The sequence below is a fragment of the Borostomias antarcticus genome, assembly GCF_949987555.1.
Source record: "Borostomias antarcticus genome assembly, chromosome: 18".
NCBI classification, from domain to species: domain Eukaryota; kingdom Metazoa; phylum Chordata; class Actinopteri; order Stomiiformes; family Stomiidae; genus Borostomias; species Borostomias antarcticus.
Window position 1 is genome coordinate 16357275 of NC_140251.1, and position 19587 is coordinate 16376861.

The following is a 19587-nucleotide window of genomic DNA, read 5'->3' on the forward strand; positions in this document are numbered from 1 at the left end:
ACCTTTCTAAAATCTGTGTGAATGTATTATTATTATTATTATTATTATTATTATTCATCTACATAGAAATGTTACTATAGCACCTTTAAACTTCCACTCATCTGATTCAATCAGACAGAGCACTGAAACTGGACGCTGAAATTGGATCAGACAAATGAACCTGAGAATGAGCCACCCAAAAATGCTCTTTCTATCTGTCTCTAGCCTTCTCTCTGGCCAAAAGCATGCAACTATACTTACAGATAAATGGGTCCTTTGCTTGAGGAAATTGTTCATACTGGAACCAAAAAGGGATTTTAATTGGGTTTCTATGGTTCCCCTGCAGGGACAACTGGAAAACCTAAAATGGTTCTGGGTAGCTTTTTTTCTGTTGAGTGTTGAGCAACATTTGGAACCTACACTTGCAGATGAGCTGTGTATTCTATGTAGCCTATATATCATATCAGTGAATGGACAGCCAGGCTCTAGCATCAGGGCTAGCTAGCATAGCACAAGACTGCTAATTCCCTGTGTCTAATACAAAGGCAGCAATTATATGCTAATCAGTGGAACCCAGCGTTGCCTTCCTCCCCGTTTCCCCCCTGTCAGAACAAGCTGCTGCCCCGGATCATGGTTAGTCATGCCTACTTATTAAGCCATTACATCTCCAATAGGCCCCACTGGAGGAAAGAGGTTACCCAATAATGTGACACTCACGGTATTCTGCTGCAGGATGTTCGTGGAGTGCCTTGTTCTAGCTGACAGAGATGTTAAATATCTAAAAGATTTACCCTTTTGTGTTTCTGATTTTTTAATAATGTTTATGTAAGATTAGGTAATAATGATATTGCTCTAAATCAATAATAGTGATTTTAGACCAGTTCGCGGTATATCCATTTTGCCTTTGAATGGATTTGTGAAAACTTCAGAAACGACTCACAATCCTTCCAGTCCAGTGCAATAATGCAGCGATGGTCTATATGAGTCACAGAAAACAAGAGAACAAAACCTGTATGCTTCAGTGAGGTTCGCTCTCCCAGAGGCCCCCTGCCATCCAGGGAAAAGTCATTGTTTTAAAATGAACTTCCCTGAGTGAATGATCACTCCACACACCCACCCACCCACCCAACACACACACACATACACACACACACTCACACACACGCACACACTTTCTTAATCAAATGTACATTTACCAGTCGCCCGGCCCCGGGGACCGAGCGGACATCTGCTCCTGGCTATCAGTCAATATCCTGGGGGAGTTCAAAGACCCCAGTTCATTAGCACTGTCAGCTTTACAACCAGACGGCAGCGCCCTGAAAGTGAGCGATACAATGCGGGACAATGGACAGCTCATTGAGCAGTGATTTATCACGAGAGGAAGGGCTCGTTTAACCCCTGAGCGATGGAGGCCTCCTCCCCCTCTCAAAAGCCCCATTGTCAGCTCCCCAGGGGTCTGCTGTGGTCTGAAAGGGAAAAAGATGATCTAGTTAAAGTCAAATTAATTTCTTTTAAGACCACTATAAATGGAGGGTTTTCTCCAGGGAGGGAGGCGGGGGGAGGAGGGGAGGGAGAAGGGACAGTGTGTGGCTTGCGGAGTGTGCAAACCCTCGCCTACTTAGCGGCTTTTATATGTAAACACTGACTGTGTCGGATTCTGGGACAATAAATATCATTCTCTTGCTTTCTCAATTTTCGGAGGGAAAGGGTTTGGTTTGACTCGTTCATTGTTCAACTCACACATTCAATTCCAGCATCCTTCTACCTTCAGTGATAATAGAATGACTAACATCCCTGGTGATTCTTTCGCTCATTCATTTACCAATCAACGAATCAATTTTGTGCATACTTGACTGCTACACCATAACATTGATATGATCTCAAACAGATCTGATATGTTTGATACTTCTCATAGAAAAGAAGAGAAAGAGCAGATTATATATATATATATATATATATATTACAATGCATACAGCAAAGCCATGTGAACACAAAGAGGATACGAATGTACTGTAGTTGTATGTGTAGCTAGGAGCTACATATAGGCTGATATAAGCTACAGATATACGATGCAGTCTGAATACATTAGCAGGAGCAAATCGGAGAAGTCAGTGGAGATAATGCATCACCCGTGGTTTGTAAACGATTTTGTTAACGACGCATTGTATCGAAATGAAAGCGGAGAGAAAGACAAGGTCAGCGTTGAGATGTGAACAGTTGGTGGTTTGTAAAAAGCCAGAAGGCTGGTTTTGTTTTGGATAGTGATGCGCCCCCTCTTATTCCTCCTCCCACCCTCCCTCCGTACCGCCCCAGCCTAAACAGGCTCTGCTTAGTCACACCACCTGCCCGGCCCATTCTTCACTCCGAGTTCGGCCCCTGGCAGGGGGAGCAGACGGGGCCCAGCCCACTGCTCCCCACACCCCCCACACCTCCAGACCTTCAGACCCCCAGACCACAGCCCCCAGACTCCAGCTCTCAAACCCCAGCCCCAGGACCTGGGCCTCTAGACCCGCAGCCCTCAGCCCCCCCAGACCTCTAACCCCAGTCCCCCAGAACCCCGGTCTCTAGGGACAGGCACCAGGCGGACCCAGGACGGCCAGGGGCCACTGGGCTCTGAATGAAGTGGTTACAACAGCTGAGATCACAGCGGTGCACTGTCAGGCCATCAGCCATGAGGAAAGTTCACAACATCTCTGACCCAGAGAGAGCTTGCTGATGCTGGTTACTCACACACACACACACACACACACACACACGAATGCAGATACACACACACACACGCCGCACACACATACACACACATATGCACATGCGCATACACACACCAACACACACACACACCGCACACACACACCAACACACACACACACACACACACACACCAACACACACACACACACACGACACACGCATGCATGCACGCACACACACACATACAAATATTTATATTTATTTATTTATTTATATACTATTTGTATATAGTATAACAGTTTGACATGTTCCATGCATCAGTTGTTTGTGGCAGATACTACTACTCCGGCTTTACTGGTACATAATGCATTTGTCCCTGAGCCCGTATGGTGTGTTGAAAAATAATCTCTCACCACAGAAAACACTTTCTCTTTCTCTCTCTCTCGCTATCCATTTTTCTTTTTCAGTACTCTTTCATTTTATCTTAAGCTCAGCTTTTGCTGCAATGTTGTTCAGAAAGCCAACCTAAATTGTATAGTATTTCAAACCTGTGAATCTTCATGTGTGGTTAATGCTGCATAATAAATATAATGGTGATATGTTTCCAAATATAGGGTTCACAACTAAGCTATGAGGGGAGCTTTTCGATAATGCTATTCTCTTTATGCTGATTTTGAACCATTTCAATCCTCTTTGAAGCAGCTTTCGGCACATTTGATGCTGAGATTAGCCCGAAAATAATCCATGACAATGAGAAAGGGGTTGTGAAGGTGTTCGTGGATTTCAATCATCTCTCTCTCTCTTGTAGGAAGCAAAATGTGCGGTCAGATTGGGCCCAACCCTCAAGTATCACTTGAAATCTACACAGACAGATTTCCTTCTATTGCATCACTACTCGTCCGCAGCGCTGCTAAGTCTTCCAGGCATTTGCTTTGTAGGGGGATCTGCTTAGGTCACAGGATCTAAGGGCTAAAGGTCTTGGGACAAAAAGCCTGCCCCTCCAACACACACGCACGCACACAATCACGCACACAGACACACATACATACACACGCTAATACAATGTAGCAGCACCCACAAAAAAACGAAACAGCGGGAAGCTAAACTGGAAAGCAGCGAGGCCAGCTAACTGCTGAGCAAACAGACTAGAATAATGGAATCTTCCATGTTCTCCACCCCTCCGGTTGTCCTGGTCCTGTTGTAAAAAAGACGTCTGTGTTTCACAACCAGCCCGACTCTGTTAATCCCTCAAATACATACAAGCCTCACATTCCCTCCTGTAAGGCCCTGCTCTGCTCTGGCCCACTCAGCCACCCAGGCAGGCGGAGTTGTGGGGTGATATCAGAGACACACATACACACACACACGCACGCACACACACACACACGCACACATGCGCACACACACACACACATGCTCACATGCGCACACACACACACACATACACACACTCACTCACACACACACACACACACATGCATGTACACACACACACACACACACAAGCATGTGCACACACACACACACACACACAAATGTGTGCATATACATGCACACACACAGACACGCACACACACAGACACGCACACACATAAACACGCACACACACACACACAAACACTCTCTCTCTCTCTATCCTGGCACAGCAAAGTGTTTCGCCTGAGAGAAAATTAAAATGTGTTCTTTTAGCTGAAAACAAATTAGCAAGACAAGCGCTTCTTAAACTGTTTTGTGTGATTCAAAGAAGCCATTACACTAATCTGGACCCCGTAACAATAGAATGATTTAAGTGGCCATTGGTGAGAAAATCAAACACACATATTGCCTAAGAGGCTTTAGTCTGAGAGAGTAGGGAGCTCCATACCAATGTGGAGATTTAACATTTTCCCGAGTCTAACTGCCTGGGAAACTTGTTTTCATGAGGTATACAGGACATTTCTCCTAACAGAATATTCTAATAAGGTTTGTTGTCAGTATTGAGTTATGTAAAGGCTTCAGCGATTCATTATTTAGAATGTCATGTGTTTACACATCCCGTCATCCACCAGGATGTGATCATTCTGGCAGGTATGGATGAAGAGGACTACTCTACACTGAGGCACAAAGTACCACAACCACATGAATGGTCATTGATGAGCAGGAAGTTTGGCGGATTATACTTTTAGCTGGTAAAGATGTTATCCTTTTATCAGATTATCTAATCTGATTATTTAATCTATAACAGCATCCTGGAATACTGTTTCCAACCAAGACACCAATTAAGAGGAAATTGATTCTGTGAAAAGCATTGTAGACGAGACAGCGAGCTGGGAAGTTGTATATTCAGTCTACATATTCATGATACCTGGATTTAAGAACAGACACATCTGTTTGCTCACAGCATGAATGCATTGTTTTCATTCAATTGCACCCCATGCAACTTGAAATGTATGCCAAAGCATGGCATAGCAATGCATTTTTACATAGTGAATTGGAATAATGTATGATATAAACTGCATGTTTGGGGCAGAACTACTTTTACCCTCCTTACTCTGACACAGCAAAGACAAACTCCCCATCCAAACTCAACAAGGCCCTAGTTAAAGTTAAAGTCCCAATGATAGTTACACACCTGACCTGAGAGGTGGTGAAATTAGTTCTTCCCCAAATTCCAACCCTTGATGCTGAGTGCCAAGCAGGGAGGCAATGGGTACCATTTTTTTTTAAAATAATATTTGGTTTGACTCGGCCGGGGATCGAACTCACGACCTCCCAGTCTCAGGGCAGACACTCTAACCACAAGGCCACTGAGCTGGTTTAGGATCAATGCATGTGAATGGATCACCATGTCTCTCTATCAGTCTCCTCAGCAACCCTGTCTGTCTGTCTGTCTGTCTGTCTGACTGACTGACTGACTGACTGACTGACTGACTGACTGACTGACTGACTGACTGACTGACTGACTGACTGACTGACTGACTGACGGACTGACGGACGGACTGACTGACTGACTGACTTATCTGCCTCAGAGGCTGATTTCTGTGTCTCAGAGTCAATCCTCTTCAGGTAGGAAATAAAGGCTACGACCGCAGCCAAAGAAACCCTCGCCAGCCTATCCTCAGCCCTGTCTGTTTCCAGTGGGATGTGACTGAGTGAGGTTACACAGTCATTTCCAAAATGTGGAGTTTCCATCTGCTTTCCCCACCAAGGCGTCCGGTTCGTTTATTGGAGTATATTGGCAAATGATGCGCACCACAACATCTACAGTTTAAATGGTGAACTTACCGAGCATGTTTCCCATAATGCTGCGCTCTAAGTTCAGAGCCCTGCTGGTGGCTGGATGCATCATGTCTGTCTCCTCCAGATGCCAGGTCAAGCATGCCCTCTGCTGACAGCTCTCTGGAAGCAGAGCAGTTTGCATTCAGGAGGTTGAGATGGAAACAGAATAACAACCATTGAATGAACTAGTAGCCCATAAAACCCTTCATCTCATGAGATATACAATTTGTATTTTATTATTTATTATTATTCCGTTTCATTCATTCTGATGGTTGACTCCCACTTTCCTCGATGCATTATGGCCATAAAGACTAGTGTGTATTCAAGCCAGTGTGTGTGAACAGCTATTTGCTTTCTTCTCTAAAGGACTATTACCATAACCCCAGGCAGACACCAACACGGCTGCATAGTTACATCATGTGGGAAAGCAGCCCGTTTCCCACCACACACCCAGCCTCACGCACATCCACACACCATACTAGGAGCATTGTTTACAACCCAACCTGGGAAAAACCCGAGTATTGCTTCCATGTTTTTGAAGTGTCCCCCATACCCTCCGACAGACTCTACCTCCTTGTTGTCGGGTTCCCTATTCTGTTGTTTTGTTCTCTTGGTAGGGGGGAGTACAACACAAGCCTGGCCATTGTGGCGGCCGCTCCCTCTCCCTTCTCCCCCGCTAACCCCTTTAAGAGCTGGAGACATTCCTGCACTCGACGGCCGGCCGGCTTTCTTTAGGGGGTGCCACCTATTTGAAGCTCATAAAACAATATTTAGGTTTGATTCGGTGCTGTGTGCGCGTCAGGCCTGTGAAAGGGCCCCATTGATGCGGGGTGGTTTGTAGCGTGGGGCTGGGCGAGCTGGCGTGGGGCTGTGTGTTTTGGGGAGGGAGGCAGGGGGAGGGAGGGGGCTGGCGTCCTCTGCCGGGGGGTTCGCATTGAGGGCGATTTAACTGCATAATCGGATTGAAACCGAGCCACGGTGTTTATGTCGCTTCACATTTCATCAGATGCGGAGTGTGAATCGGAGTCGACAGTACCGAGGGGTAATCCAAAACTAAAGCCAAAATAATTAGGGGGCTCGGCCTAATCCTCTGTGGCCGTTCCAGGGGCTGTGGAGAGGAACAGGGGAGGGAGCCGCTTCCAGTTGGCAGACCACTACGGCCTAAGCGTTTGAATGGACCAATCAGGACGGAGCTCTCCCACACTGCAGGCTCTGAGGAGAGGTGACGTTCTGTTGGAAAGAGAAAGGGAACCAGGCACCATGATCTGTGATTAATTTTAATGTTGGTAAATGACACATGTAGCCTAGTGTTGACACACTGAATTCTGATTTATCAGGGAAATTATTGTGAACTTCTGAATTCCCTTATGAACTAAATGTTTTTATCCTTATCAAGACAGACCTCAAACAGATAGAATGTTGCCATCTTGCAAATCTAAGACAACATGACAGCTGGCATGTGATAGTTTGTTATAAAAAACAACTTTATTTCCATTTTCACTATAGATTATACACTAAACTGAAGAGCAACAATTTAAGACTACTTCCATTCGAATTAAATACAAAACAACGCATCAGAATGAGCAACTTTCTTCTACAATACGACAGATGTCGGAGATTTATTAAACTGGTGACTTAATAAGCAGCCTGTAGTAATGCAAACTATTTACAAAAACAAAACATTCAACATACAAAAACAAAACTTCATGCCATGCTCCTTTCACTTTGAGAACAGAACCGTTCCTTCCAGTTGGTTTTACGAGAACTTCATAGACGTAAAAACAACAGAGTGGTGTAGCGACAGGCCGTGAGAGAAGACCATGTTCAGACCATGGATGGTTCTACAACTAAAGAAGAACAAAGCTTAAGTTACAAGTTATTACAGCATTCTGCACATGAAAACTGTACACTAAAACCCTAACTTGACTTTCACTGAAAAGCTGGAGTGGTTAGCGACCATGAGTATATACAAACATATTGTGCCACAGTACTAAACAAAAAGTAGTCCACTTATTATTATTATTATTATACAATGAGACAGGTTTATTTTCTTCTATGTTTATACACAGAGGGGTCTGCCTTGAAAAAGAAGGCCTGGATAAGAGCGTGTGGTTGGGCTGGGCAGGGGCTTCTGGGTAGGCAGTATGGGGATGAGGGCAGGATCACACAGAGGGTAGGAGAGCGCAGGGGCTTCTGGGTAGGCAGTATGGGGATGAGGGCAGGATCACAGAGGATAGGAGAGCGCAGGGGTTGTGGTTCTGAGACAGACCTGGATCGTTAAGCATCCCGAATATGTGAGAACAAAGAACTTGAGGCGCGCTTGATTCCTCCGGCCTTCCACGGCGCAGACTTGCTAACTAAATCAAGCGCGCCTCAACGTTTCACGCGCGTGCGTATCCGAGCCAGGTCAGCGTGCGGTACAGTGTGTGGTTGGTAAATGAAGGCGGGGCCTATTGGCGTTTGCTCTTGATGCGCTCCAGCCTCTTCTTGAGGTCGTCCAGGTTGGCGGAGGGCGAGGAGGAGCGGGTGGGGGAGTGGGAGTGGACGGGGTCCTGCTGGTACAGCTCGCGGGACTCCTTCAGCTGGGACAGCTTGCTCTGGAGCATGTCTGTGGAGGAGGCCACCGAGGGCTTGGACAGGAGCGAGGTGATGGGGGGACGCTCCCTCTCCTCCTCCCCCCCCTGCTGCTGCTGCTGAGACTGGAGGAGGAGCAAGAGAGGAAGACGTTAGTCGCTTAGCGCACCTTAGCAGACCACGCTGAACATCGCAGGGTTTGTTAGATGTGATTCTACGAGCCGAGGCTGAGCCGGAGGCAGAGCAGACCCACCCTGGAGTTGTTCTCCAGCCCCTGGCGCTGTCTCAGGATCTTCAGCCTCTCGTAGTAGACGGCGGGCTTCAGCTCCTCCCCATTGCTGTTCAGCGCCACCGAGCCGGGGTCCAGACCGTGCTGGGGGATCACTACAGAGAGGGGAGGGAGAGGGGGTCAATGGGAAGACTCTCTCATTTCAAATGGAACACTCTACTTCAAGTTTATTGTCATATACTCGATAACAATGCAACATCATTATCAGTAATGAAAATCTTTGGCTCAGAGCCGACTCAACTTTGCGTGATAAAATAAGGCAAAAATAAAATAAGGCAAAAGGGTAAAATCAAAAAAAATATAGTAAAAAAAAAACGTTTTTTAATAAATAATAATACAGGTATGCAGTGCAACATCAATGTAGATAAATTCTCTATGGTTCAACGCGACTTCACACTGACTAACAGAGTGAGAGAGAGTATTCAATGAATCAATCAATGGGCGTTTTGCTTAAGCTCAGCTGTTCGATAGTGAACATTAAGGACACAGTCATACGTGCAGATTTGAACTCTAACTCCCAGGTGTACCTGCGCCTGTGGGCGGGATGCGGCCCTTGGCCTCCCTCTCAGACTCGATCATGCGCAGGCCTCTCTCCACGTAGCTCTGGAAGAACTGAGACGTGTTCCTCAGGAAGGGCTTCAGGTCGGCGTCAGAGTACTTCTGCTTGTACTCGTACAACTCTGTCAAACCCTGCGGGGACCCCCCCACACACGCGCACACACACACAGGCACGCACACACACACACACGCACACACGCACGCACACACACGAGCGCGCACACACAGGCACGCACACACACACACACGCACAACAGTAGAGAACTCAGTTATACCCTGAATACAGACAAGACGGAAATATCCAGATTGATTTGTTATACTCCGTCTTCAGTACCTCTTTTGTGTTTTCCTTGGACCCTATTTTTTTGAAGATCTCCGAGAGGATGTCACTGACTTTAGCTTTGTCATCCTATAGGGAGGAATCAGAGGGGTATTCAAGACACGATTGGCTGACACAACAGCTCTACAGACCAGATGAAATATGGTGGGCGTCGCCAGGGCTGGGCCAGCAATCCCCGATATAAACGTGCCGATAACATTTCTGTTAGTGCGGTTAGCGGAGTCCCATCACGTCACCTCGTTTTGTGTTCTTGGTATTTACACCTGATGTAAGAAATGTTTCTACACAGGCTAAAGACCATTAGAGTATCCTGATGAGTGCGGACACACCACACACACACACACACACACACACACACACACACCTCTTCATACTCACTGCATATACACTGACTGCATGGTATATTGCCCTTTTCTTAGCTTATCCTTTTTTTTTTTTTTGCACTAGCATTTTGCACTCGCCCTTTGCACTGTCCTGCCCGTGCATCCTGTCGTGTCGGCTCAATGACCGAAAGCAAATTCCTAGTAAGTTGAAAAACTGCATGGCAACAAACAGATTGTGATTCTGATCTTGTGTTGTATTCTCAGAGCGCATGCCTGTAGCCGGACCTCATCACCCGGACGTGTTACCTTCTCGTTCCCACGGTCAGACTGTTTGACCACCCGTCTGATGTGGGCCTCCAGCTCCGACTCGTTCCTGTTCTCGATCATAGACAGGTGGTCCAGGATCTGCAGACGGAGGAGGAGGACAGGTCAGAAACCACGTCATCAACTGCGTAGATGAAACGACAGCTTCTCATTAGCCTGGAAGCCACACTTCCTTCTACCCGCCCAGAACGATGTCAGTGGAAATCTTCAGCCAGCGTAACAAAACGTTTGCCAAATCCAGTCGGAAGAACGGCAACAACTTTTTCTGCCGAGAAACTGCTAGTGCATTCTTGTTTATTTGTTGTTATTGAGTCTATTCATGCAATAACTGAACTTATGGCTGTGCTCATTCTACTAATGTTAACGTTACCGCGCGTTGCTTCGGGGGACCGTTTTTCCAGCGGCCTGTATTTCATTGTCACGCAGCAACTACAGGAACCAATCAGGTGCTGCGTCCCCACTGGGGGGCAGAACAGCAGTTAAAACGCAGTCCGCGATTGGTCCGCTATTTTGTCATTTCTGGAAAAAACTCTGGGCATATTCCACATCTCACTGATTCGATCAACGAAGAACTCAAGAGTCAGCGGAAGTTCCCTTTTATGCTAGCGGATGGTTACAACAGCTTACTAGGGGGACTCAAATGAAGTCAGCTGATATGAAGCGCTGCAGCGAGCTACCTTAGCGCCGCTCAGATTGCAGAGCGTGACTAGCAGCGTCTTCACGGTCCTGTGGGGCACGTCGCTCTTCAGCTGCTTCAGCTTCTCCTTGGGGAAGACCTTCATGAAGTTGTGGACGTCCAGCAGGACGCGGTCCAGGTTGATGCTGTTGATGGTCTCGGGCAGGAGACGGATCATGCGCCACAGACACTGGAGGTGATGGGGGGGGGGGGGGGGGTAGGTAGAGAGGAAGGGACAGAGGGAGACGGGGAGAGAGCAGATGAAGCAGAGAACAAGAAAGCAGCTGGACACCACTGCACCTAGAGACGAATAAACGACCTGGTGAGATACCTTCATGACCAGTTCAGAGAACATGGGAGATCCTACTGTGGTGATCAGGCTATCTTGCAGCAGCACCAGTAGAGCACTGAGGAGAGAGAGTGAGAGAGAGAGAGAGAGAGAGAGAGAGAGAGAGAGAGAGAGAGAGGGCCAGAGAGAGAGAGAGAGGAGAGAGGAGAGAGGAGAGAGAGAGAGCCAGAGAGAGAGAGAGGAGAGAGGAGAGAGGAGAGAGAGAGAGAGAGCATGAGCATATTACATGCGCAATATAACCAAGATTCAATAATGAATCTTAATTCAAGAGGCTCAATGATATCTTTGAATATATGCACATTCAATGTTAGACCACTGACCCACACACAACCTCTCCACACAGATGTGTCTAGACTAGTCTCGCGCAGGGCTGGTTCCGTGCGGTTCTGACCTGAGGATGTTAGAATCAAACTAGTCTCGCGCAGGGCTGGTTCTGTGCGGTTCTGACCTGAGGATGTTAGAATCAAACTAGTCTCGCGCAGGGCTGGTTCTGTGCGGTTCTGACCTGAGGATGTTAGAATCAAACTAGTCTCGCGCAGGGCTGGTTCCGTGCGGTTCTGACCTGAGGATGTTAGAATCAAACTAGTCTCGCGCAGGGCTGGTTCTGTGCGGTTCTGACCTGAGGATGTTGGTCTGGTCGGACTTCTCCAGGACGCGCACCACCAGCAGGTTGACGGAGCGGATGAGCTGCTGGCCGTCCTCGATGTCCTCCACCCTGGCGTCCAGCATCAGGGTGATCAGGCCGTGCATCAGGTCCTTGAGCACGCCCATGGACGCCTCCCGGGCCAGGCTCTCCATGGAGAACAGCTAGGAGGGGCGGGGTTACGAGAGAGAGAGACATGAGACATGCACGCACTGTCTGAATACGAAGGAAAAAACAGAATGGTCGAGCACTACACCGTACAACCACACACACACAGTAGGTTCTGCTTTGGTCAACAATCAAGGCTCCAGCAGGTAAACTGGAGGACAATCTCTGACACACAGCGCCCCCTGGTGGCTGTACTCGGCAGCTCCGCTCACCGAGAGCATGTTGCCGATGATGCAGCTGTAGAGCTTGAAGATGTCCCTCTTGTCCAGCCGGTCGTCGGCCATGTGTGTGTTGTAGATGAGGCGCAGCTGCATGAAGGTGGCGATGAGGAACTGGTCGATGTGACCCGACATGGCCTCCGCCCTGTCCTCCTGACGCAGCACCTCGTCGATCTGGACACGGGCAGCGACATGGAGGATATTTAATGGCAGCAGGGTTTAGTGAACAACAAACAGACTCGTTTCAATCTTCTAGAAATACATGATCCTTCCTTCCTCCCCTTATCAGGTGCAAGACATGAGGGGTCAGCTAGAAAAATCACTGCTGACCCCTCACATGTCTTGCATGCAGAATACGAACTGCTCCCGAACGCACTTTAAACTTTGTTTGCACATGTCTATGTACTAATGTTTTGTTTTGTCCTTGTTATGGCACCTTTGCACTGTATGTAGCAGCCTGCATGTCTAAGACAAATTCCCCTTGGGACAAATAAATTAATCTTGAATCTTGAGGTAATCTCTGATCTAATGTGATTGGATTTAGGTAAGAATGTTGGTTTCTACACAGTTGTTTCTAATATAGCCGTGTACAGAATCAGAATATATTCTTGATTAAGCATTGAGGCAAGTGTGTGCAGCAAATGATTTGATTTAAAACTAAGATCCCGCCAGCTTGCGCCTCAACGACACAGACGTGCGTTTCCCTGCTGGTGCGTTTCCCTGCTGGTGCGTTTCCCTGCTGGTGCGTTTCCCTGCAGGTGCGTTTCCCTGCAGGTGCGTTTCCCTGCTGGTGCGTTTCCCTGCTGGGGCGTTTCCCTGCTGGTGCGTTTCCCTGCTGGTGCGTTTCCCTGCTGGTGCGTTTCCCTGCTGGTGCGTTTCCCTGCTGGTGTACCTGAGCCAGGGCCTGGATGCTGGTGTTGATGTCTCCGCTGGCCACCTGGGAGATCACAAAGTTGATGGTGGAGGCCGTGCTGTTGTGGAGGTCGTCGTAATGGGGCGACACCGAGCGGATCCTGAAGACAAGACGCCGTTCCTTAGACAACCATCCTCCTCCCACACGGTCTGACCCATCACACCCTCCTCCCACCCGGTCTGACCCATCACACCCTCCTCCCATCACACCCTCCTCCCATCACATCCTCCTCCCATCACATCCTCCCCCCACACCGTCTGACCCATCACACCCTCCTCCCATCACATCCTCCTCCCATCACACCCTCCCCCCACACGGTCTGACCCATCACATCCTCCTCCCACACGGTCTGACCCATCACATCCTCCTCCCACACGGTCTGACCCATCACACCCTCCTCCCACACGGTCTGACCCATCACATCCTCCTCCCACACGGTCTGACCCATCACACCCTCCTCCCACACGGTCTGACCCATCACACCCTCCTCCCACACGGTCTGACCCATCACACCCTCCTCCCACACGGTCTGACCCATCCCATCCTCCTCCCACACGGTCTGACCCCCATCACACCCTCCTCCCACACGGTCTGACCCATCACACCCTCCTCCCACACGGTCTGACCCATCACACCCTCCTCCCACACGGTCTGACCCATCACATCCTCCTCCCACACCGTCTGACCCATCACACCCTCCTCCCACACGGTCTGACCCATCACACCCTCCTCCCACACGGTCTGACCCTTCACACCCTCCTCCCACACGGTCCGACCCCCATCACATCCTCCTCCCACACGGTCTGACCCATCACACCCTCCTCCCACACCGTCTGACCCATCACATCCTCCTCCCACACGGTCTGACCCATCACACCCTCCTCCCACACGGTCTGACCCCCATCACACCCTCCTCCCACACCGTCTGACCCATCACATCCTCCCCCCACACGGTCTGACCCTCCCACACGGTCTGACCCATCACACCCTCCTCCCACACGGTCTGACCCATCACATCCTCCTCCCTCATCTCATGGTCAATGCTGCCAGACAGGCTCAGAGTAAGATTTCAGTTTTCTTCTTTGTCCATTGTTGAGGATCCAAGGGAGACTAGTTGTCATGGGGGGGGCAGCAACTGAGTAAACAGACAAACAAACGGACAAACAGACTCACTTGGGTTCGGGGATCATGATGGGCTCCAGCAGCTCGTCCAGTTTGTGTTGGACCAGGTCCGGCAGCTCGCTGACCCGCGTGTGGTCGTTCTCGATCATGTCCAGGTCCAGCTGGAACTCCCTGGGGATGGAGGGGGCCGAGTGCTCCTGGTGGGCGTTCTGGCGCGCTTGGCTGAGGTGGGCGGAGGGGGAGGAGAGGGCGGTCAGAACCACGCACCCTAGATCAGTATTCCTCAGCTGCAGTACTGGGGATCCACAGGGGTTGGGGGGGCATGGTGGTCGTTCCCTTGCGTGAGCATTTCATGGACGCATGGCGTACCTCTGCGTGTGAGCTGATAGAAAACCAAGCTCATCCCGACTATTCCGTACTAATGGAACGCCGGGGTACGGCCGGAGCCGGGGCGTCTACCCAAAAATGCACCCCTGCGCGGTCCTCAGGGCTACAGCTGAGACACACTGATCTAGCCCAACATACCACCTCGACTGGGGCGCCGTGTCGGCCATGTTGTCTGGACGGTACACCTGTGTGGACATGTGTGGGCACACAGACAGGCAGGACAACCACCTACACATCAACACACTGAACAAGGAAGCAGCATGGAGGGAGCACACGTGGAGGAGCTACAGCGGTTTTAGTGCGGGTTAGTGGTGCTAGATTAGGGCCTGGATTATCTCTCCTTCATCCACTGGATTAGTTTGAGATCATCTCCCCATCGCTTGGACGAGGCAATCCCTGTGCGGAGTGCTTCCGGAGGAGGACTAACAGGGAGACGGAGGTACTCACATCCTGTAAGTGCGATACATAATTCTGTCCAAGCGAGGGGAGCAGCGATAGAGAGAGGAGTCAGGGGAGGAGAGGACGAGAGGAGAGAAAGGCCCAGGATTAAGACACACCACACGCGATGAAACAACCCCCGAGGCAATTCCAAAAAATGTGACGTTGAAGGCTGCGTTGTTTTATGGTGGCGACAACGTCACATTTTTTTTATGCCAAAAAGGAGGCGGTCAGAGTCAGAGGAAGGAAGAAGAGGAAGAGGAGGATGAAGAGGAAGAGGAGGATGAGGAGGGGGAGGATGGCCGTAGAGGTTTGCAAGAAAGGTTTGAAGTCGTTCAGAGAGACCGACAGAATGTCGTCCGATGTCTAGAATAACAAGATTAAGGTAGAAACCAAACCACACAAGTCTGAAGCGTTAGAAGCATGCTTTGCTAGGCGAGTACATACTACAGTACATACTTCTCCAAGTGGAGTGCACTATGCCCAATATGATAATGTGCAAAGTAGGGATGCACCGATATGAAAATTTTGGCCGATACCGATAACAGATATTAACATTGCTGTCATGGCCGATAACCGATATTCATATGTTCTGTAAAAAATTAGTTTCTATGATAATCAAATGTCATACATACTGAAAAACACATGGGAACACGGTCTCCATTTCCAAATCATTCGGAAAAGCTGATAAATCAGAGATTTACCACATTGTTTCCCCTCAAACAACAACAGCAGTAGCTAGACAGAAATAATTACCTGCTGTTCACATCGGCCCTGTTTTGCATATACCGATACCGATATGATTGCCGATATATCGTGCATCCCTAGTGCAAAGCCAGCCCACGCAGGGCGCCGTGCAATAGATCAAATGCACCTGAAGTATTAAGTACAGTACATGAAGTACAGTAGACCACAGATCTGGTTGAATGGGGGAGTTAGTGACACTTGATTGGAACCCCCCTGCCTGGCGGAGGGAACATACTTGAGCTTGTTGGGCACCTCCTCCTGCGTGGCCTGGGAGGGCTTCCTCATGAAGGTGCCGTTGGGGTTGGCGGGGTGCTCTCTCTGGGGTCTCTCTGCAGCCTGCTTGGCCGGCGCCGCTTGGGTCTTCTTGGCAGAGCGCTTGATCCTCTCCTCCAGCATACTCATTTCCTTCTCTGACAGCTAGGGGGCGTGGGTGAGGGACAACAGGATTATGTAATAATAATAAATACATAAATAATTAATATTAAGTAATGAATCAGCTACTGCCCATTCTTGAGCTTGTTTTTTTTAACCTACAACAAACGTTGCATTTTATAGTTTTATAGTTCCTTTAAAGTCCATGTAGAGAAGTGGACGAGTGTAGAGTTCAGGGAACAGGGTGAATATTGAGAACACACACTCGAACCCATTGCTTTTAAATCCATGTACAGTGCATCCGGGAAGTATTCATATGTCATACAATGACAAAGTGAAAAACATTTAGTATTTTTTGCAAGTGTATTACAAATTATATATATATATATATATATATATATATATATATAAATTAAGTATTATGTACAGTACATACTGTACGTATTCACTCCCTTTGCTATGACACTCAAATTTGAGCTCAGTTGCGTCCTGTTTCCACTGATCCTCCTTGAAATGTTTCTACAACTTGTTTGGAGTCCACCGGTGGTAAATTCAATTGATTGCACATGATTTTGAAAGGCACACACCTGTCTATATAAGGTCCCACAGTTGACAGTGCATGTCAGAGCACAAACCAAGCCATGAAGTCAAAGGAATTGTCTCTAGACCTCAGAGACAGGATTGTATCGAGACGCAGATCTGGGGAAGGATACAAAAACATCTGCAGCATTGAAGGTCCTGAAGAGCACAGTGGTCTCCATCATTCGTACAAGGAAGAAGTTTGGAACCAGGACTCTTCCTAGAGTTGGCCGCCCGGTCAAACTGAGCAATCAGGGGAGAAGGGCCTTGGTCAGGGAGGCGACCAAGAACCTGAGGGTCACTCTGACAGAGCTCCAGCGTTCCTATGTGGAGATGGGAGAACCTTCCAGAAGGACAACTATACCTGCAGCACTCCACATATTAGGCCTTTATGGTAGAATGGCCAGACGGAAACCACCTAAAGGACTCTGACCATGAGAAACAAAATTGTCTGGTCTGATGAAACCAAGATTGAACTCTTTGGCCTGAATGCCAAGCATTACGTCTGGAGGAAACCAGGCACCCCTCATCACCTGGCTAATACCCTCCCTACAGTCACCTGGCTAATACCATCCCTACAGTCACCTGGCTAATACCCTCCCTACAGTCACCTGGCCAATACCATCCCTACGGTGAAGCATGGTGGTGGCAGCATCATGCTGTGGGGATGTTTTTCAGAGGCAGGAACTGGGAGACTAGTCAGGATCGAGGGAAAGATGAATGCAGCAATGTAGAGAGAGATCCTTAATGAAAACCAGCTCCAGAGCGCTCTGGACATCAGACTGGGACGATGGTTCACCTTCCAACAGGGCAACGACCCGAAGCACACAGCCAAGATAACAAAGGAATGTCTGTGAATGTTCTGGAATGGCCCAGCCAGAGCCAAGACTTGATCCCGATTGAACATCTGAAGATGACTGTGCACCGACGCTGCCCATCCAACCTGATGGAGCTTGAGAGGATCTTCAAAGAAGAATAGGAGAACCTACCCAAAAATAGATGTGCCAAACTTGTAGCATACGTCTCAAGAAGACTTGATGCTTCAAAGTACTGAGTAAAGGGTGTGAATACATATGCATGTGATATTTGAATGTTTTATTTTTAATACATTTGCAAAAAAGTCAAAAAAAACGTTTCACTTTGTCATTGGTGTACTGTGGGGTATTGTGTGTGTAGGATTGAGATTTTTTTTTAATCACTTTTGGAATACGGCTGTAATATAACAAAATGTGAAAAAAGTGAAGGGATATGAATACTTTCCGGATGCACTGTAGGTCAGAGGACGACTGCAAAACGTCAGTGACCTGGGTGGAGAATTGTGGGTGAAAGGGAGGCGTTACCAGGTGCTCATGTCTTACATTGCCGATGAGTTTGTAGACCTGTTCTCCGCAGACATTGTAGACCGCCACCACAGTGTTGAGAGCGGCGTTGCGTACAGACGTGTCCCTGTCTCCGATGTGCACCGCAATCTCCTTCAGGGACTTGGCAGCAGTGGGCTGACAAACGCTCACCCCATAACTCTCTATCAGAGAGCCCAGCTCCTCCAGACACTCTGAGGAGAGAGAGGGAGGGAGGGAGGGAGAGAGGGAGCGAGAGAGAGCGAGAGAGAGTCATGGTCAGCAATTAAATGTGCAAGTCGTGAGTGGAGAGAAGCAGGGTCCACTACAGCGATGAAGTCATGACTGTTCAAGTTAATCGTATTAGAAACTCTTAGCTACATGGTCTTTACTGTACATCAATCCGAATCAGTGATCCCTCAGGCTAACACATCCCGTGCTGTAATCGCTGGAAACGGATTACATCATCCCATTACCTGCTCATTATTACTCCATTATAGCTTGGTAAACACTGCCACTCACCGGCTCTCTGCTTGGAGTTCTTGGACTTGGTTCCGTCCATGAGGAAGGGGAAGACCTTGCTGGCAGGGTAGACCTTACACAGCATGGCCAGGATGGCCCGCACGTCCTTACGAACCACATCCTTAGACTCCCCGACCTGGGAGACAGCAGTGAGGAAACCGGGATCGGAATGAGTTTCTATATCCACCCAGTAGGGGTGTGACGATAGACTTAACTCACGATACTCGAAATTGGTTTCATGATATTGATAAGATACAATATTGTAACAATATTTAACAAAACTTGAATGATGAGTATATGACTGGATTTTTTTTTTCAAATAATGCAAAACGATGCCGTTTGCCCTATAGCTCCATTTTGTAATGTTTTGTGTAGCGCTTTTCTGGATGCCCAAAGTGTTTTTATACAAGTAGATAAATGCGAGACAGTTTTTCATCCACAATGCATATCGTTGTATTTTTAAATAGCGATATCTCATGGCACAAAAATGGGTTCTGAGAAAAGGAGTAGAGTCCACACACTGGAGCCCATCAGATCGAAACGTTATAATTAACTATTGGGAACAGTCCACTATTATATGCTCCAGTGTGCGGACTCTACTCCTTTTCTCTTTTACTACTCCGGTTTGTCCTGCGCCTGGTCTGCATAGTGGATGTTCAAGCGCTTTTATTTTCAATTATTTACAATAATGGGTTTTCTACTGAGTTTCAGTTTTGCCGAGGTGCACATCTTCATTCCAGGTGAGGACGGTTCAGGTGAGGGCGGTTCAGGTGAGGACGG

General features: G+C 48.3%; 1 protein-coding gene across 1 annotated transcript in view; it reads right to left on the reverse strand.

The window, feature by feature from the left end:
• Positions 1–7427: 7427 nt before the first annotated feature.
• ckap5 (cytoskeleton associated protein 5) overlaps positions 7428–19587 on the reverse strand; it is a 39140-nt gene continuing 26980 nt past the window's right edge. The window contains exons 30-43 of the mRNA XM_084453169.1: positions 18808–18943; positions 18307–18500; positions 16233–16414; positions 14477–14647; positions 13283–13403; positions 12385–12564; positions 11981–12168; positions 11344–11419; positions 11014–11202; positions 10319–10417; positions 9684–9758; positions 9319–9481; positions 8756–8886; positions 7428–8627 (exon numbers count right to left, since the gene is read on the reverse strand). Coding sequence (XP_084309295.1) covers positions 8379–8627; positions 8756–8886; positions 9319–9481; positions 9684–9758; positions 10319–10417; positions 11014–11202; positions 11344–11419; positions 11981–12168; positions 12385–12564; positions 13283–13403; positions 14477–14647; positions 16233–16414; positions 18307–18500; positions 18808–18943 — 2154 coding nt within the window. The 3' untranslated portion in view covers positions 7428–8378. The remainder of the gene's footprint in view (positions 8628–8755; positions 8887–9318; positions 9482–9683; positions 9759–10318; positions 10418–11013; positions 11203–11343; positions 11420–11980; positions 12169–12384; positions 12565–13282; positions 13404–14476; positions 14648–16232; positions 16415–18306; positions 18501–18807; positions 18944–19587) is intronic.